Raw genomic sequence first — 21,701 nt, forward strand, 5'->3', positions numbered from 1 at the left:
TAAGATTTTGCTTTAGTATAATTTTCGGGACAATTAGAGCGGGATTCGGGATTCGGGACAGCAGCTTAGATTTCGGGACTGTTCCGAATTTTTCGGGACGTCTGGTCACCCTATAGCAATGTAGTACAACTGACTCTCATGTATATTTTACAGCATTAGTTGAGAAATTTTGTTTTTTTCCTTGAGAAAATTTGGGTAAAATACATAATATCAAATTGAATCACATGTTTGTGAATTAGAATCACAAACTTGAATTAGAATGCCAAAACCCTAGTATGTAACTTTTTTTTTTTATATACATTTTCATTTAGACATTTATCACAGTGGTTTATGATATGATATGATTCTGCATTTATGTAGCTTCTTAATTTTCTTTCTTTTCTACATCGAACATAATCACTCTCTTGTTTTTGCTCTGTGTCCACAGAACCCCCAAGTCCTACTAAAGTTGTCCGTGCCAGCAAACCCAGATCCAGGAAGACCAGTAAGGTAAGTCAGTTATATGCTGTAAATCGTCAGCTGAGGCCATGTGACCGGTATTTATTTGTTTAATTGACCTGAAACAATAAACGTTAATGCCTGCCATTAATTATAGATACTACATGAATCCATACAGGCAGATTTTTTTTTTTGTCTATCTATTAGTGTAAATGAATAGTTTTTTTTTTTTCAGTCTGTTTGTGTAACAGTGTCTGGGATGTCCTGGATCAGGGGTCAACAGCAGCCAGTAATTGAGCAGCTTGGCTTGTGTTTGTATTTAAGTGGATATTTGTTCGTTCTGTTAGGTCTTTTGTGTGGGTGGCAGTCAACAGAGAGTCAGCACATGAGTTTTTGACTTTTACCTCAGCGGGACATTCCAGAGAGAGCACATAGAGGGCTCGAATTCAGTCCTAATGGGGGCAGTAGAGTTGTCCCCATGACTGACTCCAAGGCATGTCAGTTTGTCTCCACTTACTCATGTATAAAACACTTGACAGGTTCCCTTGTACATTTAATAACCCCTAGCATGAAATTCTGTGTTCATCCCTAATGCATTTCAGTTTTTTTGTTTAAAAATGCCTTAAAGTTTGGGTTGTTTTGACCAGCCTTGTTAGTTCACATCAGTTACACCATTTTAACTCCAAGGCACTGCTTTGCAAATTTGGTTTGTACCATCTAGCTTTAGCATCTGGGACACCCAGGACCCATTTCAGGACGATAGTGGAATCCGATACGGCGCTTGGAATTCTGGGTTGCTTCTCGGCCTGAGGAATGATTGACGTTCCTCCGGTAATAGAAGTTGAAATGATCTCTGCAAAAGGAACAGCCACACTTCCCCCACGGTGTCCAAATAATGTTTTATGTGTTAAATACTGGCAAAGTTGTCGTGTAGGGTGGAAACTCAACTTGAGGAGTATTTGACGCACTGACGTCAGTAGAGTGAAGCAGCTGGCTTTCATAAATCATTCAAACTGGACGTTGAGATAGTAGTGTTGGGCGATATGCTCAATTTTCATATCGTCCTATCGTCAGCCTGTGAGATCGCCGATACACGATACTATCGTGCTAATTTATTTAATAATATGTAAATATGTCAATATGTAATAAATTCCTTATTCGTTTGCAGAATATGTGCAGAGCGCTGACGGTAGCTCTGTTAGAGAGGTTCAAGTTTACTTTCGGTTTCATTCTCTGCTATCTTCAGGGAGCGGTAAATGTGCGTGCGTGAATGTAAATTAATCTTTCTTTACCCGTCATATGGCGATAATGTTACCGCTATATGTCTGATCTTTGTCATCACATTCTATATGAACTGAACTACAACATGAACTGGAGAAGCAATGTGCGTGTAATTCACGTGCATATGTTTAGCGCCATTTTATCGCATCGTAAAACGCATACAAATATTACTGAAATGAATGTTTGTTTACTATACAGACGGATTCTCATATATCGTATTTAATTCAGCCTAAACCACATTTTACTACCTCTGTTATCCTAATGACTGCCTACACTTATGTCCACACTTAATCTATGTACACTAAGGGTGTCACGATCCTCCAAATCCTCGATTCGATTACATTTTCGATTCTGAAGTCACGGTTCAATTCGATTCTTGATTTAAAAAAGAAAAATTTGAAAGCACAAGCTATGCCATTTTAAGACTTTTATGCAATATAATAATATCTGACCTTTGTTCGCAATGTACCACACACTACATTGTCAAATTTAAAATTAGGGCTGGACAATATATCGAACGATATTGTGAGGCGCGTTTAGTCAATGAAGCCGGTGCTTTGATTAGTAGTAAATCTCCATCACGTGCCTTCCGCTCAGGTTCCACTGGAGCGGCAATTAATACACAGAGACGTATATCTCTGACAAGCTACGCCATATCGAGCTTAATATCGAATGCGATATTGAGCGCGATATTTTGTAGCGTGGTTCTAGCACGCTAATTAAATGCCGAAAACCGGAGTTTTCTACCACTGAATTAGGTCGCATGTCCGCGGCTATAAATACTCCTACCGCGCTTGTAATTGTCTTTTTACTTGGAAGTTTTATTCCAAATGAAGACGGGAGAGTAGTTTGTGTTACACTTGTCGGTTTAACAGATAAATCTATGTTTTTGTGGTGCCTGCGGAGATGCCCTGCCATGTTAGTCGTGCTGCCGGTGGAATAATGTGGTATACGTACATAGCAGAGCTTTCAAACTGTTTTTTTTTTTTTTTTTTTTGTCGACAACACAAACGTTGTCAACATAACTCACTGGAAATCCAAAATACTTCCACACCGACGACTTCAGTGAAAGAGGAGGGGGTTCAAGTTCTGTCGACGGGTCTCCTGCGTCTGCAGTTGCCATGCTATCTTTTGGCTGTTTGTTGTAGGTTGACTCGCAGCACTTCAACAAGCCTGTTTTTTTTTTCGATTGGCAAGCCAAGCTGACGTGACATGGGGGCGTGGCAGCATCGATGATTCCATTTTTTGATTCGATAATCGAGATTGAGCATGAATTTCGATCGATTTCGATTTAAAATCGAAATCGTGACACCCTTAATGTACACTGTATGATGAATAAATGTCTTACCCATTTTCACTGCACACATCTGCGGCGCAACGAAGCCACTGTATGCGTGTGTTTATACCGCGGTAAGTTTCTGAGGCATCCTAGAACCGACTCTCCACGCCGCATCGTTAAAGTTAGGTGCCTTTTTGACGCATAATAATAATAATCGTCTTACTATCGTCAAAGGCATCAGCAACAGGCGATATCTCGGACTATCGTCGATACACGATACTATCGACTATCGGCACAACCCTATGAGATAGCATTCATCTGGACATTAGCTTTTAGATGGCAGTTATTAGGGAGTAATGTTGCTGTTTTTATTTTTCTGTTTGGTCAAATCAAATAAGGGGGTGTTAGTTTTGTGCATTTCCCACTCATGTCCTAACACAGGAATTGGCTGTTGTAGTAATACATCATGATGAAAGATTGGAGCTTTCAATACACGTTACTTAAGTTTTTCTCTTTCATTTACTCCCATTTGCAGTCGAGTGACTTCAGTGACATCACAAACTGGCCTACCCCTGGAGAAATCGCCAATAAGGAGGTAAGAAAGACACTGCATTTTAATGTAAATCTAGTTGTTTTGAAGAGTACTGAAGAGTATCTGTGTATGATTTCTACTGTTATTAAATCTTTCTAATTATTGTTTTTTTTTTTTTACTTTAGTGTTGAAAATCCTAGATGCTGCATATGAGTGAATTTTAAAAATCATTTTTATGTCAAGTTCAACAATATTTTATAAAGTATAAATTGCTATTTGTGGAAAAAAAATTAAAAACTGTATATCTGGTAATCAGGAAACATTCATTCATTGGTTGTAAAAAAAAAAGTGAAACGTGAAGTAATTGTACACTGTAGTTCTTGAAACATCAGCTTGGAAGGTAGGTGTCTATGAGTCAAGAAGTTTTAGGAATAGTTTATCAAGAATATATATCAAAAAACATTGTTTACATTTGTTAAATGAAATGAATCCTGGCATTTTTCAGCCCCTCATATTTGTTAGGCTTTTTTTTTCTTCTGAGAAAGGCAAAAGGAGGTCTAGAAGAACTTCTGAGCTGCTCTTTTCCATGCAACTAAAAGCGGATTGTGACTTAATCAGATTACTAGTGAAGTAACACATTACTTTCGAACTTACAATGAAATATCTGAGTTAATTTTTCAAATAAGTAACGCAAGTTACTTTGTCTTCCCATTTATTCACTTATACCTCTCCTGTCCTTATATTGAGAGAAATTGGAAGTAATTGCTGAGGTATTTCCTTTAGCCTGAAGCTTATTCATTTCACTTTTGGTGTGAAAGCGGCTATACACTTGTCAAATATGTAACTTTTGGTGTTTTTGTTATTAAAAAACAATTAAGCAAACCCATCCCAGGTGACAAAAAGTAACATAAAAGTAATAAAATGCATTACTTTCATAAAAAGTAACTAAGTAACAAGTGTTGGGGAATAACTAGTTACATGTAACAGAGTTATGTAATGTAATTAAAAAATAAATGTAACTGTAATTTGTTAATTGTGTAATTATATTGTTGTTTTCTTTCTATTTTGGTTTATGCATATGCTTTATTTTTGAAGATGAATTGTTCCCAAGGTGTTTACTGTCATAGCTATTCAAAGCATCATAGCTATTAAACTAGATCTTATGATTTTAAATCTGCATTTGACCTCAGAACAATCTCAAAGTAAAAAGAGGTGTTAAAGTCTGATTTTGTAGTGGCTGTGCTTTAAAATTCAATTATTTAATTTTAATTTAAATGATAGAGTTTGAAAATCTGTTAGTAATCAGGGCTGAGTACGACTGTAACTACATCCTTATTACATTTTAAATAGAGTAACTTGTAATCTGTACCCTATTACATTTCCAAAGTTACCTTCCCAACACAGCAAATAACACAATTAGTTATGTTTTAATTATGTTCAGTTAGTGCCTTGAGTAATTTGTTATAATTATGGAGTAACATAATATTATAATGCATTACTTTTAAAAAATAATTTTCCCCAGCACACAAATAATATGGAAAACTGTTAAAATACTCTTTAATTGACCATGACTGTATAGATTCCCATTCACTTTCATTCAATGGGAAAGAGCAGCCTGGACATTCAGCTAAACATCTACTTTGGTGTTTCATGGTAGAAGAATTTTTCCATGAAATGTCTTGAGTCTGGAGTCTCTTTCTGCATATGTTTGTTAGTGTTTAGATCAGCATTAAAATCTAGGAAGTGAAATTCCATATCACATTCCTTCAGACCTGTGGGAGAAATGTATATGTGTTGGTTTTCACTGACTGCACTGCTGGCTTCATTCTGCTAAGTTGTGGTTTAATTTACTAAGAGATTGATTTGATTGCGCTCCTCAGCAGCAGCAGAATGTGATAAACACACAGGGGAGGAAAGTGACGTCCGGACGGAGGGAGAGGAAGAAGGATCGCGTGGGAGAGAAGAGAGAGAAGGAGAGCGGAAGTGATGGGAGTGACAGTAAAGAGAACAGGGAGGCACAGTCGGATCCAATCACAGGACTTTCGAATGACCAGGAGACAGAGGATGGAGAGGAAACGCACAGCAGTGCCCCCCGCAGGAGAGGAGGTGAGACAAACTGACAACACTAACACATAAACAGCCATTCACAGTCACACTATATACATTGCCTTGCAAAAGTATTCATACCCCTTCATTTTTTTTCACGTTTTGTTGCAGCATTATGTTAAACTGCTTTTAATTATTTTCCCCACATCAATTTACACTCCATACACCATTATAATGACAAAGCAAAAACCAGATTTGCTAATTTTATAAATTTATTAAAAATAAAACACTGAAATAAGTACATTGCATAAGTATTCATACCCTTAACTCAGTACATAGTTGAAGCACCGTTACGTCTTTTTGGGTATGATGTGACAAGCTTTGCACATCTGCATCTGGCAATTATCTGCCATTCTTTGCCTCACCTTTTCACCTCTCAAGCTCTGTCAGCTTGGATGGGGGCTGGCAGACATTTTCTGGAGTCCTAGTTGTTCCAGTCATCTTCCATTATGGATAATGGAGGCTACATGCTTCTGTGAACCTTCAATGCAGCAGATTTTTTTCTGAACTCTCCCCTAGATCATTGCCTTAACACAAGTCTGTCACTGAGGTCTACAGGCAGTTATCTTGACCTCAGGACTGGTTTTTGCTCTGATATGCATTTTCAGCTGTTAGACCTTTTCTGAGAGGTGTGTGCCTTTCTAAATCATACTCATTCAAATGAATTTGCCACAGTTTAACTCCACTCGAAGTGTAGTAACACTTAGAAGCAATATGAATGCTCCTGAGCTAAATTTCGAGTGACCCAGAAAAGGGTATGAATACTTATGCAACGGCATCTTTTCAGTTTTTTATTTTTAATAAATGTGCACAAATGTTAAAAACCTATTTTTTGCTTTGCCATTATGGAGTAGGGAGTGTAGATTGATGTGGGGAAAAAAGTAATTTAAAGTAGTTTAACATAAGGCAGCAACATAACAAAATGTGAAAAAAATGAAGGGGTATGAATAATTTCGCAAGGCACTGTATCCATATGTGATGTTCATGTTAGGAGCAGAGCTGCTTGATCAGTTATTTTGACTCTTGTGTGTCAATCAAATAATAGACTATTTTCAGTACTGTATTCTGTATACAACTTCATTCACAGTCCTTGAAGGTGTACAAATGGCAGTGGCCGTTGGGTTCCCCTTGGCTTGAATGCAGCATTATGTGAAAGTTACTGATTACTGAAGCCATTGTAAAAACATCCTATTCGCAGGTTCATTTATTACCCATGATTAATTTATTCTGCAAGAGAACACATCCGGTAATAGGGGGTTACCCAGCGTTAGTTATCATGATGGGGAACCTCCCTTTGTGTGGAATAAAACCGCATTGCTGGGATCATTACACACTCACTCAAGTGATCCTTTTAGCCTGTAGATGGATTTATTGTTAAAAGGAAACATCTTTTTATTAGACAAGATAATAAATGTTCAAATTTGTAAGATAATGTATTTTGATTAAAAAAACAACAACAAGGGCATGTAAATTGAACAGTCACGTAGAGTTATGGGTAAGGGTCAAAGGTAATTACCCATGTAACTTAAAACCCTGAATGGCTAAAAATGGCTTTAAACATCTGTCTGCTTTAGTAAATGTCATGTATCAAGTGGTTAAACAATCTTGTCAAAAGTACTACTCATTTCTGTACGTGAAAAAAAAAAAAAAGGGTTGGAAAGTGGAAGTGGGGAAAAAAGACTTGGCACCTTCATCACACTTATACAAACTTTAGGAAAAAAAATTGTAAACTTGAACATGATCACACGTGTACCAGCAACAACCTCCAGCTAAAAAAGAGAGCGAATAGACATACAAAGAAAGAATGGAAGAGTTTAGAAATTCCCATGATGTCTGGACGGGTTCCAGTCATGTAAATGCTTTAAATCACACACAGACGCATGTCTTAACACATACACACATGCACATAGTCACACACTCACACTCAATGTCTTTGAAACATTACACAATTCTGATTACTTAATTAAATGGTTCCTTAATTGCTTTGTAAATCCTAGATTATGTGTTATTAGATGTTAGTGTGGGGTAATTTGCAATGAGTTATTTTCTAAATGTTATGGCAGGATACATGCAGGAGGATTTAAGGCATTACTAAAAGCCCCTAGACTGGTTTTGGAAAAGTTCTTTCTCTTTCTGTTTGTTACATTGGAACATATAGATATGAAGAGACAACAATGGTTTACAGTTAAATGTTAAGTCAAAAGTTTACATGCAGAATCCGCAAAATGTTAATTATTTTACCAAAATAAGAGGGATCGTACAAAATGCATGTTGTTGTTTTTTTTTATTTAGTACTGACCTGAATAAGATATTTCACATAAAAGATGGTTACATATAGTGCACAAGAGAAAATAGTAGTTGAATTTATAAAAATGACCCCGTTCAAAAGTTTACATACACTTGATTCTTAATATTCTTTTGTTACCTGAATGATCCACAGCTGTGTTTTTTGTTTAGTGATAGTTGTTCATAGTCCCTTGTTTGTCCTGAAGAGTTAAACTGCCTGCTGTTCTTCAGAAAAATCCTTCAGGTCCTACAAATTCTTTGTCAGATGTCAGATGTTTTTGCTTTCATTGAATCTCAAGACTTTCAAATCATGCTGGAAAACATGATCATCAGGTTTTACACAAACGTGAGGTGTTTGTGCAGCTCAAGAGCTGCTGCCATTAAAACAGTAGAGCAGGGATCCTCAAATCTGGCCCACGAGATCCACTTTCCTGCAGAGTTTAGTTCTAACTCTAATCAAACACACCTGAGACTTAGTGTTCATTAATTCAAAACCATGGTGAATATTTTACACTACACTGTAAATGTTGAGTTCTCATTTTGACGTTTGTTCCTCAGGCTGGCGAAGAGAGAGAGATTTCTTTGATGACACAGCGAGTGTTCGCAGCGAGGGCAGCAATGTACGTGGAGGCCCCAGGGGCAGGGGCAAAGGTCGCGGCCGAGGCAGAGGTCGTGGAAGAGGTAACCAATAAACATCCCTAAACAACGGTTCTTACAGTCAGACTATGTTAAAATGGTTTATTAAGGAAGATTTGTATCGTTACGATGTTCTAGTAAATAAAATGCACTAACTTTGCTTTTCCTTGAAAGACTTTCCATATTTTTTTTGAATGTGTGTTGCAACATAAGAAAAGCTATAAGGATCATAGTCACCTTAAAGGGACAGTTCACCGATAAATAAAAAATCTGCCATTAATTACTCACCCTCATGTTGTTCCAAACCCGTAAGACCTTTGTTTATCTTTGGAACACAAATTGAGATATTTTTAATGAACTCCGAGAGCCTTCTGACCCTGCATAGACAACAATGCAACTAACACATTCGACGCCTAGAAAGGTGGTAAAGACATTGATAAAATAGTGACATCAGTGGTTCAACCATAATGTCATGAATCTACATCTTCGACATATGTGTTCATGAGAGTATCACGAAGCATGCGTGTAGTGCAGCTGGCACAGTAGCCGGTGTTCTGACACCTGAATGGTGGCAGAGAGTGCATGGACAAAATGTGCATTGCGCACAAAATGTATTCTCATAGCTTCATAAATTTACGGTTGAACCACTGATGTCACATGGACTATTTTAACAATGTCCTTACTACCTTTCTGAGCCTTGAACATGTCAGTTGCATTGCTGTCTACGAAGGCTCTCAAATTTCATCAAAAATAGCTTAATTTGTGTTTCAAAAATGAACAAAGGTGTTATGGGTTTGGAACGACATGAGCGTGAGTAATTAATGACAGAATTTTCATTTGTGGGTGAACTATCCCTTTAAACTTAAAAATCAGTCTTTAGTGTAAAGTGTGAAAGTAGTTTAGTTCTACAATTTTGTTTTAGGGTTAAAATTTCACTTGTTCAAAGTCTAGTATACTTAGAAATGCACATTGTGTAATAACTAATATCTCTCTTCAGGTCGATATGACTACTCCCACAGTTACCGGGACTCGTACCTGGACGGGTCCTCAGTTCCATCCGAGTTCGGCGCTAACATGGTCTATTACTATGATGACGGTAATCGCGTGCAGATGTATACGATTGAGGAGAATTTGCTTAAAGAATACATCAAACGCCAAATGTAAGTTCAAAATATCTTTTCTTTTTGAATTTATACAAAATACACCGCTTAGTTTGCGTTTCCAGCTCTCCAGCTTTCAGTTCACCACATGGTTTCTTTTTATTGGTCATGTCACAACAAATTTAAGACTTCATGAGGATTTGCAGTTTCAAGGTTTGTCTGTAGTTCAGTAAAATAAACCAGTCAGTCCACACGCAGTGTTTTGCACATTAGCGCCAGTAGGGGGAGCAGCTGCAGCATTGGGCGGCCTGGCACTGCCTGTCTGTGTGTCCTTAATTTAGCTCGTCTGCCTTATGGATGATGGGGAAGGGGTCAGATGATCTGGGTCAGAGAGATTAGGACAGAGGACACTGTGTGCGCGTGGGTGTTTCCTAGTTAGTCAGAAATAAAGACTTTCATGTGGAAATTAAAATCTGCATAGGTGTGCATAGTCGAACTGTGTGTGTGTGTGTGTCTCACCCAGCACGAGGTTACTGTTTGTGTTTGTGCGTTCCTGCCCATGTAATCTTACTCAGAGTTCAGCCAAGCTTACTGCACTCAACACTCTGATCATAATGAGCTAAGAGTCCACAGGGAGCTCACACACACACACACACACGCACACGCACGCGTACTGGCTGTTTAAAACTGATCTGAAGCCTGTCTTACAAAAAGCCTGTCTTACTGATGAAAAACAGTTGACAGATAAGTAAAAAAAAAAAGACTCCTCCTATGCAGACATTTTGATGGGGTTGAAAATACCACAGATGATTTTTAACTGTTTGTGAAAAAAAGCAAATTTCACAACAGAGTACTCTAAACCACAAACACGTTTTTGTATTACATAAAAAGTAACAGTTGCTTCCCCAGAGACTTCAACTTTCATTTTGTCTTAAAGGGATAGTTAAAAAATAAAAGCTAATTACATTATCATTTACTCAACCTCAAGCCATCTTTAGGTGTATTTTCATAGACTGTTCATTTGGTGAGCTGTCCCTTTAACTGTTAATTTAATTTAATGTTGCGTTATAATAGTGTTGCATAAGACTGCGATGATAAATAGTATAGTAATAGTGCTTTTTCAACATGTTTTCTGCTAAGTTCAGCATGTGCTGTCTGGTAAAAATTGGCTCTTCGCTGAAACTCTGTTTTTTTTTTAGTTGTGTGTCTTGGATGTTTTTGAGGTGTCTTAGGCAAAATGTTAATTATATTACCAAAATAAGAGGGATCATGTAAAATGCATGTTATTTTTTATTTAGTACTGACCTGAGTAAGATATTTCACATAAAAGATGTTTACATATGGTCCACAAGAAATTATAGTTGAATTTATAAAATGACCCCGTTCAAAAGTATACTACCTGTTGTTCAGAAAAATGTATTTGAGCTGGGGGTGTAAACTTTTGAACAGAATGAAGATGTGTACATTTTTCTTATTTTGCCTAAATATAATATATATTTTTTTCATTTAGTACTGCCCTTCAGAAGCTGATCATCAAATTCTAAAAGTTTTAACCCCTGGCTCTTAATGCATTGTGTTTCTTCTGAATCATCAGTGATTGTTTGAACCTTCTGTAATAGTTGCATATGAGTCCCTCAGTTGTCCTCCACGTGAAAAGATGGAACTCAAAATCGTACAGTCATTGTTGGGGGGTTCAAATACACCACAATTCTGAAAAACTAAAAATTTGTGGGACCTGAAGGATTTTTCTGAAGAACAGCGGACAGTTTAACTGTTCGGGACAAACAAGGGACTTACGAACAGCTATCACTAAACAAACACACATAAAAAAACACACAACTGTGAATCATTCAGGTAACAACACAGTATTAAGAATTAAGTGCATGTAAACTTTTAAACGGGGTATTTTTTTTTATAAATTCAACTATTTTTTTTTTCTTGTGGACTATATGTAAACGTCTTTATTGTGAAATACCTTATTCAGGTCAGTACAAAATAAAAAAATAGCATGCACGAAATAACAAAAATAACATGTGTTATCCCTTTTATTTTGGTAAAATAATTAACAGTTTGCAGATTCTGCAAGGTGTATGTAAACTTTTGGCTTCAGCTGTATTTCTGTATCTGTTTATATTTAATGTCTTTTGTTTATTTGAAAAAGATATAAATGTCTCCATTTGGCACGTTTCTAAATTACTTGTCCTGGATGTTCTCCCAGGCCAGCTTCTCCTCAAACCTAAACATACCAGTGAGTAAAACTTGCACAACACCTCTGCCGAAACTCCCCAGAATAATTTTTACAATATGGCACATGGGGCGTCTCGACCTCCGCTGACTAAAGCTGCTGGAATGTTAGGTGTGTTCTGGGTGGAGGCTGCTGCGTTTCTTCCTAGAGCACTTCTGCTTCTTGCAGAAATCTTAGCAAATGTTCACCTATGTTACACATTAAGGAGGCTTTGGATTGGCTGATGTATTTCATTGGTCATGCCTCTGAAGTTCCACCTTCAGGTGCCTCATCAAGGTACTTTGTAGGAACTTGTATGTGTTAGCAGGACCGCTTATCCACAAAGTGTCTAAAAGATTACAATACAATACAATACAATATTTAAAATAACTGCACTATCACTGCTGAATTTTAGACTCACTGCACCTGGTCTCACTGGAATCCTGCCAGAGGCTCTGTGCCGTCTGCTGTGGGACTGCTGTGTTTGTCACCTTACACAATACACAAACCCAGAGGACAGCGATGGGGAAAAAAGCGTTGCTGATCTGTGAATGCATATGTTTCTGGAAAAAGAGAGGGAGGGAGGGAGGGATAACTAAAGGGATGTGAGATTTATTCCCATGACGTCCAGTCAGTTCTGTCCTAGCACATATACAACAGTTAGTGTAAGTGCAACCGCCTGCAGCAGTTATAGAACAAGTCTGAATCTAAACATTTAGGATTTTGAAAAATTACACAAATTAAAAATATTTAATTCTGTTCATGCAGCGTATGTGCTACTGTTGTTAAAAGTACACATGCAATGCTCATATTCTCTGAAATATAAATCGTTCAGTTTAGTATTTCACTTGATTTGATTGTAATATAATTTAGATAATAATGATTATAATAATAATAATATGCACTACCAGTCAAAAGTTTTTGAGTAGTTTTTTAATGAGTACGATTTTTAATGTTTTTTTTTTTTTTTTTTAAGGAATTCTTAATTTTCATTTAGGCCAGACTTCAGTATCACATGATTTCCTTCAGAAATCATTTTATTATGCTGATTTGCTGTTCAATTTTTTTTATTATTATTACTATCATTAATATTTCAAACAGTTGATTTAGTTTGTTTCAGGATATTTTTTTAATAGAAAGGTCCAAAGATCATCATTTATTTGAAATACAAAGCTTTTGTAACATTATACACTACCATTCAAAAGCTTAGAGTCAGTATACATTTGTTTTCCGGGAAAGAAATTATAGAAATTAATATTTATTTACCAACGGTGCTTTCAATTACCGAAAAAAGATTTCAATTTCAGATAAATACTGTTTTTCTGAACTTTGTATTCATTAAAGAAACCTGAAAAATTCTACTAGGCTGTTTTCAACATCATAATAATAATACAAATAAATGCTTTTGAGCAACAAATCAGAATATTAGAATGATTTCTAAAGGATCATGTGACTGGAGTAATGATGCTAAAAATTCAGCTTTGAAAACACAGAAATAAATACAATTTTAAAATGTATTCAAATAGAAAACAGTTATTTTAAATAGTAAAATATTTCAGATTTGCACTGCTTTTTCTGTTCTTTAGATTATATAAATGCAGGCTTGGTGAGCAGAAGAGATTTCTTTTAAAAAAACATGAAAATCTTACTGTTTAAAAACTTTTGACTGGTAGTGTATGCATTATAAATTTGCTCTAATGATTTCAGACCTTAGGTTATCTTTAAAAATCTGTTTTCTTATCTGTTGTCTTTTTATACAGTCGTGGCCAAAAGTTTTGAGAATGACACAAATATTAGTTTTCACAAAGTTTGCTGCTAAACTGCTTTTAGATCTTTGTTTCAGTTGTTTCTGTGATGTACTGAAATATAATTACAAGCACTTCATACGTTTCAAAGGCTTTTATCGGCAATTACATGACATTTATGCAAAGAGTCAGTATTTGCAGTGTTGGCCCTTCTTTTTCAGGACCTCTGCAATTCGACTGGGCATGCTCTCAATCAACTTCTGGGCCAAATCCTGACTGATAGCAACCCATTCTTTCATAATCACTTCTTGGAGTTTGTCAGAATTAGTGGGTTTTTGTTTGTCCACCCGCCTCTTGAGGATTGACCACAAGTTCTCAATGAGATTAAGATCCGGGGAGTTTCCAGGCCATGGACCCAAAATTTCAATGTTTTGGTCCCCGAGCCACTTAGTTATCACTTTTGCCTTATGGCACGGTGCTCCATCGTGCTGGAAAATGCATTGTTCTTCACCAAACTGTTGTTGGATTGTTGGAAGAAGTTGCTGTTGGAGGGTGTTTTGGTAGCATTCTTTATTCATGGCTGTGTTTTTGGGCAAAAATGTGAGTGAGCCCACTCCCTTGGATGAGAAGCAACCCCACACATGAATGGTCTCAGGATGCTTTACTGTTGGCGTGACACAGGACTGATGGTAGCGCTCACCTTTTCTTCTCCGGACAAGCCTTTTTCCAGATGCCCCAAACAATCGGAAAGAGGCTTCATCGGAGAATATGACTTTACTCCAGTCCTCAGCAGTCCATTCACCAAACTTTTTGGAGAAGATCAATCTGTCTCTGATGTTTTTTTGGAGAGAAGTGGCTTCTTTGCTGCCCTTCTCGACACCAGGCCATCTTCCAAAAGTCTTGGCCTCACTGTGCGTGCAGATGCGCTCACACCTGCCTGCTGCCATTCCTGAGCAAGCTCTGCACTGGTCAAAGTCCTTTTAAGACAAGTCATGTCACTCGGCGGCCATCTTTGAAACGCTACTCGGGCATTCAAGTGCAACTCCTATCTCTTTGAATGGGGAAACATCAAATTCTCCAAAACTGTTCACCAACCTCACGATTAAATTTCATATTTTAAATCTGCAAAGAAATCCAACAAGAACTGCCTCATAAATATGGTTCCTTGTGCTCCAATAGCGTTAAAAAACGCTTATTTTTCCGGCTAAATGAGCCAGTGCGCATGCGCAGTACTGAGCTCACGTCTCAGAGCGCCGATTGTTTCTATAGCAACCGGGACTTCTAACGGCAGCTGCAGTGACGCGCTGACTTTACTAATCAACGATTGGCTCTTTCACTAAGAAGGCGGAGCTTCGCGGCCATGATGACCGTTGCATTTTTCCCCATTCAAAACTACACGAGTGACATGTCTTTGGTATTCTATAGTCTTTGACTGGTGGCACTCCGATGCCGCAGCTGAATCCTCTTTAGGAGACGATCCTGGCGCTTGCTGGACTTTCTTGGACACCCTGAAGCCTTTTTAACAAGAATTGAACCTCTTTCCTTTAAGTTCTTGATGATCCTATAAATTGTTGATTTAGGTGCAATCTTAGTAGCCACAATATCCTTGCCTTTGAAGCCATTTTTACGCAATGATGGCTGCACGCGTTTCTTTGCAGGTCACCATGGTTAACAATGGAAGAACAATGATTTCAAGCATCACCCTCCTTTTAACATGTCAAGTCTGCCATTCTAACCCAATCAGCCTGGCATAATGATCTCCAGCCTTGTGCTCGTCAACATTCTCACCTGAGTTAACAAGACAATTACTGAAATGATCTCAGCAGGTCCTTTAATGACAGCAATGAAATGCAGTGGAAAGTTTTTTGGGGGATTAAGTTAATTTTCATGGCAAAGAAGGACTATGCAATTCATCTGATCACTCTTCATAACATTATGGAGTATATGCAAAATGCTATTATAAAAACTTAAGCAGCAACTTTTCCAATTTCCAATATTTATGTAATTCTCAACTTTTGGCCACGACTGTAGTTTTATACACATTAAAGGTGAATTGCATAATAAATTATATCTCATTGCCATTATACCAAATGTCCATACAACTAATAAAACTATTAAATGAGCCTCTGCAAATATATATTTGTATGCGCTTCATAGGTATTATAGTCTTATTAGGTATTATATTAAGTACACAGCTGAAAATATGTGATATGTGTGTAATTATATCTAAGTAGCATGTAATTACATCTTAATTGTGCACATACGTGACATGCAGCAGTTATATTTAGTAGTTTAGTAGTCTTTAAATACACTAATTATAGGCAGCAAATGTGAAGCTATGCTATTTAATTGTTATTTTGGAGTTTTCAAATGTCTCTTTGTTTTTAGTGAATACTACTTCAGTCTTCCAAACCTGGAGCGTGACTTCTTCCTCCGGAGGAAGATGGATTCAAAAGGCTTTTTGCCCATCTCTCTGATCGCCAGTTTCCACAGAGTTCAGGCCCTCACCACTGATATCAACCTCATTAAGGAGGTGACTACTGATCCTTAACCTCTTCTCTACCAGAAATTATAATCTTTAGGTTGTGTTATATCTGGTTTTTGTGTGTATGAGCAGGCGCTGAAGAACAGTGAAGTCGTAGAGCTTGTTGATGAGCAGATCCGTAGGAAAGAGGAACCCGAGCATTGGCCCATCCCGGGTCCACCTCTGGACTCCCCACGCACAGATTTTTCCCAGCTCATTCACTGCCCCGAGTTCATCCCAGGACAGACGTTCACCTCAATCACCACAGGTTCTGATGTGTTCCACTGTTTAGCTTTTTTAAAATTCTACTTTTAGTTGTTTTGCTATAAATTATGCTGTTTAAGTGCTTGATTGTGAAACTAGCAGCCCTGCTTTTAGTCATTACACTCACTCACTCGCTTGTTTGCAATCTCTTTCTCGACATGTGACACAGTGTCGTCCTCCCCTGTCAGTCAACACATGGATGAACCCGCTTTAGTGAATGGCCAAGCTAGTGATGACACAGACGCGGCCAAACCTCAGTCCAAAGAATCTTCTCCCTCTAGTGAAAATGGGAATACGTCTAAAGAGCGATCCAGCAGTCTCTCGGATCCAGAAACCCAGCCGTGGATACAGGTGGAAAAACGTCACAGAAACTGCTCTGGAAAAAATAAGGTACTTCCACAGCCGATCCTAATATAGTGATATATGTCACAGTGTTTTGTAGGAATGCACGAAATTCTGATCATTGTGAAAATTGTTTTTTGTAACAGTTTTTAGAATTAAACACTATTTTGTATTAAAAAATGTAATTAAAAAGGTAAACTAGGCACAACAAAATAAATGCAGGGTCAGAAATTAGCAGGGCTTGTGGCCAAAATGCCACGAATATCAGCTAAAATGCCCCATAAATTCAAAATGCCTTTACGCATTACATATGTATTACGGTTGTCGGAATTAAAAAGAAACGTGAAAATGAACAAAGTGTCAATTCGCAGAATCATATTTAGATTTGCTCACACTGGATTAGATTGCTTTTACATGCTGTTTTGTGCAGCGTTAAGCCTTATAACCAATCAGACGCATTTCTGTTGAACTTAGGAATGCATTGGCCAATCAGAGATGCTTGGAGCAGTCAGCACTGAAAACGCTTGAGCGAAATCCCTCATTATAAAAAAAACAGTGCAGATATGATGTAAATAAAAGATTAATTTAAAAATTTAAGTGATTTTTGCATAACTTGCTAGGCAAGCAATAAAAAAGCAGTAATCTACAATAATGATTTTTGTGTATGTTTAATTTAGATACAATTTTAAGCAGTCTGTTGTTTTTGGCAACAGCTTAAAATACTGATTAAATTAATTAGAAAAATGTATTTTGTATAGGTAAAAGTATTTGACATTAAAGACATAGTTTGGTGATTATAGGTGATTATAATAAGGTTATTATAAAAATTGCCCTCCCAAATGTAAAAAAAAAATGCCCCTGAAAAGCAATTCCAGGGGGCAAATATAATTAAATATTACATATTAATGGAAAAGTTCATTTCTGACCCTGGCTACAAGTGAGTTTAGCCATCAAAACATTATAATGTACAGTACTGAATTGGATATTCAGTTTTAGATTGGGAAAAGATGACATTTAACAGTGTTTTTAAATTGCCTTTTTTTTAAGATGAACTTTAAGTGAGTGTTTAGATGACCACAGAGATAATCTAAATGAATAACTATGAAAAATTACCATGAACAATTCAATTTACACTACCTTTCAAAAGTTTGATGTCGGTAAGATTTGTTTGTGTTTTTGAAAGGTTTCTTATGCTCACCAAGGCTGTAAAGAACTAAAGCAAAAATAGTAATATTGTCATATTACTAACGTTTAAAATATCTGTTTTCTATTTTAATGTTTTGAAATTTATTTTATTATGATTATTTTATTCTAATATGAAAACTTAATATTTTTGTGGAAGCCGTGATGAATTTTTTTCAGGGTTCTTTGAGAAGAAAGTTCAAAAGAACAGCGTTTGTTTGAAATAGTATTATTTTGTAACATATAAAATGTCTTTACTGTCACTTTTGATCTATTTAGATTTAGATCAAATTAGATTTAAAAGTATAAAAACTTGTCATTAGTTAATGTATGAACTAACATGAACGAGCAATGAACAATACCTTTATTAAACTATTTATTAATATTTGTTAATGTTAATAAAATAGTTGTTTATTGTTAGTTCATGTTTACAGTGCATTAACTAATGTTAACAAACACATCTTGAGATTTTAATAATGCATTCGTAAATTATGAAATTAACATTAACTAGATTAATAAATGCTGTATAAGTATTGTTCATTCTTAGTTCATGTTAACTAATGTTCACTAATGAAGCTTATTGTAAAGTGTTACCAAAAACATTGCTGCCTTCAAACGATAGTGTACAAAATCAATAAATGAAAATATCGCCCAATAACTGATATGCAGTGCATGAAGCAAAATATGTATGCGTACAAAAATCAATTTGAAAAAAAGTTCCTTTATGTTCCTTTATAACTCATGAGTCTGCTTGAGCATTTTAATAACTCACATCTTTCCTTTTCCTACTCCATATCTCTTCATCCATCATTTCCTCTCTCCATTTCATCTCCTGTCCTGTGGGTGTGCAGACCTCAGTAACTCCTCTTCCTCCTAGCCCTCTTCCTTCTCCTTCTCCTCCTCCTCCTCCTTCTTCTTCTCCTCCTCCTCCCCTTCTTGAGTTGTCCCCATCTGCAGTTGAGTATCCCCCGCCTGCTTTCTGTGTTTTCTGTTTGCAAGATTTATTTCATGTTTATTGTAAGTCAATAAGATATATTTTGTGTTTGCTTCAGGAGCGGACAGAATCAATTCAGTCCAGCCCAAAGCAGCAGCCTGACGCAGACCAGGAGGAGCTGGACTTCCTGTTTGATGAAGAAATGGAACGACTCGCAGCGCCTCGCAAGAACACCTTCACTGATTGGTCAGATGACGATTCTGATGATGAACTTGATGACCGAGACGTAAACAAGATCCTGATTGTTACTCAGACGCCCCCTCACCTGCGAAAGCACCCTGGGGGTGATCGGACGGGAAACCATGTGTCACGTGCCAAAATTACCGCTGACCTCGCCAAAGCCATTAACGATGGATTGTTCTACTATGAACAGGATCTTTGGACACAGGACGAAGGGCAGCAAGAGTGTGCCAATGCCAAGGTGAGATTGGTTGTGCTTTTTAAATTATGCTTAAGGTCAAAAGTTTGCATACACCATGAAGAATAAGAGGGATCATACAAAATACATGTTACTTTTTGTTTAGTACTGACCTGAATTATTTAATTTCACATAAAAGATGTTTACATATAGTCCACAAAAGAAAATAATAGTCGAATTTATAAAAACGGACCTGTTCGAAAGTTTACATATGCCTGTGTTGTTACCTGAATGATCCACAGCTGTGTTTTTTTGTTTTTTTTGTGTTTAGTGATAGTTGTTTGTGAGTCCCTTGTTTGTCCTGAACAGTTAAACTGCCTGCTGTTCTTCAGAAAAATCCTTTAGGTCCCACAAATGCTTTGGTTTTTCAGTATTGTTTGTGTGTTTGAACCCTTTCCAACAATGACTGTATGATTTTGGGATCCATCTTTTCACACTGAGGACAACTGAGGGACTCATATGCAACTATTACAGAAGGTTCAGGGTAAATTTAACTTATTTTGTCTTCTAGGAAGAATGCAAGTATCTTCTGTAGTTTCTGAAGCACAGTACTAAATGAAAACAAATATGATATTTAGGCAAAATAAGAGAAATATACACATCTTCATTCTGTTCAAAAGTTTACACCCCTGGTTCTTAATGCAATTCTTTCTGGAGCATCAGTGAGCATTTAAACCTTCTGTAATAGTTGTGTGTGAGTCCCTGAGTTGTCCTCAGTGTGAAAAGATGGATCTCAAAATCAAACAGTCATTGGTGGAAAGGGTTCAAATACAAAAAAATGCTGAAAAAACAGGATTTTACTGAAGAACAGCGGGCAGTTTAACTGTTCAGGACAAACAAGGGACTCATGAACAACTATCACCTAACAAAAACACAGTTGTGGATCATTCCGGTATTGTTAATATTGTGAAAAAAATGACAATTTTAAAACAGCTGTTTTCTATTTTAATATATTTTTAAGTGTAATTTTCTCCTGTGATGGCAAAGCTGATTTTTCAGCAGTCATTATTTGTCTTCAGTGTCATATGATCCTTCAGAAATAATTCTAATATGCTGATTTGGTGCAAAAAAAGCATCAATTTTAAAAACAGTTGTGTAATATTAAGAGGTCTTTGATGTATAGACAGTTCAAAAGAACACCGTTTATTTGAAATAAAATTATTTTGTAACAATGTTAAAGTCTTTGATAAATAAAAGTATTAATTTCTTTTTAAAAAAAAGTCATATTGACCCCAAGCTTTTGATCCATAGTGTTAACAAAAAAGGTTCATTTTAAGAGAAAATGAGTGTGTAATAGTAAGTAACACAGAGAAGATCATACTGAGTGTTCAGCATCTGTTAACTTCAGATAAATATCCACACTCAGCAGTAACATGGAAATTTTCCACTGCAAATGTTTGAATTGCTCTGTTGTGACCAAAAATATCCTGAAATATTTGCTTAAGATCTCCTATCTCACAGTAGGCGGCACATTGTATCTTTGCTGATTTATTTCTCAACCAACCTGTGCACTCTAGGATTTGGCATGTGATCACATACCTTTTAACGGTTTGTTTTGTGCTAATATCTTTTAATATCTCATTATAATTCAGTTTGATTAGTACATTATAATTTCATCTGAATGTGTCTGGATTGAATTGTGTTTGGTTAAACCATTAGCCTTATCATTTGTTTTTAACAGAGCACTGACAAATACCTCCACCAGACAGCCATTCAGATGAGAGCTCTGTGAAAGCATATGATCTAGGATGTGATCTTGTTGTTGTTAAAAGTTTTTGTCTTGATTAGCTTCTCCAAGATAAAACTCATTTATTGATGCAGAAGCCAGTTTATACTAACATTAACAGAATCTGAATCATTTGCAAATGTCAAAAACCCTCAAAGAAGACTCTAATTTGAATCGAGTGGATCATATTGAGTTTACAGTTTATGTGTTTGAACTATACAGCGGTGTCGGGGGTACCCGCATGTTCCCGCGCTTGGGAGTCATAACACCTGTGTTAACTGTGCCAAGGTCTCTGCGGGCTGAAGTTCACAGTAAAGACACCTGATAAACAGCTGTACAAAATGACAGAATAGAGCACATGTGGTTTGTTCAGATCAGATCAGTTAGAGTTTATGATGCCACTCTCAAATCTAATTAAAATTAAATGATCCCTCATTTTGAGAGTGGTATAGTTAGTGTGGCTTATTTCTGTGTACCATTTGTGACTAATATGAATTTATATGTCAATCTGATATATATCAACATTGCCATTATGTTCTTTGTAGACTCTTGATCCACTATGCTATGTTTGATTGAATGCCTCTGATAGGCCTAAAAGCTTCACTTTCAGTGGCCAAATGGATT

The 21,701-nt window shown here is 36.7% G+C and overlaps 1 protein-coding gene across 4 annotated transcripts in view; it reads left to right on the forward strand.

Annotated features, from left to right (window-relative positions):
- The window catches only part of larp1b (La ribonucleoprotein 1B), a 39,205-nt gene that overhangs the window by 10,266 nt on the left and 7,238 nt on the right, over positions 1-21,701 (forward strand). For 2 of the 4 annotated variants that reach the window (XM_073826910.1, XM_073826912.1), the window contains exons 2-11: positions 428-489; positions 3,534-3,593; positions 5,411-5,636; positions 8,481-8,603; positions 9,556-9,718; positions 16,016-16,160; positions 16,245-16,419; positions 16,585-16,805; positions 18,791-18,895; positions 18,992-19,354. In XM_073826910.1, the coding sequence (XP_073683011.1) occupies positions 428-489; positions 3,534-3,593; positions 5,411-5,636; positions 8,481-8,603; positions 9,556-9,718; positions 16,016-16,160; positions 16,245-16,419; positions 16,585-16,805; positions 18,791-18,895; positions 18,992-19,354 (1,643 nt within the window). The remainder of the gene's footprint in view (positions 1-427; positions 490-3,533; positions 3,594-5,410; positions 5,637-8,480; positions 8,604-9,555; positions 9,719-16,015; positions 16,161-16,244; positions 16,420-16,584; positions 16,806-18,790; positions 18,896-18,991; positions 19,355-21,701) is intronic. The other 2 variants (XM_073826911.1, XM_073826913.1) reach the window with 2 other exon arrangements.

This window comes from Garra rufa, chromosome 21 (assembly GCF_049309525.1).
Source record: "Garra rufa chromosome 21, GarRuf1.0, whole genome shotgun sequence".
NCBI lineage: Eukaryota > Metazoa > Chordata > Actinopteri > Cypriniformes > Cyprinidae > Garra > Garra rufa.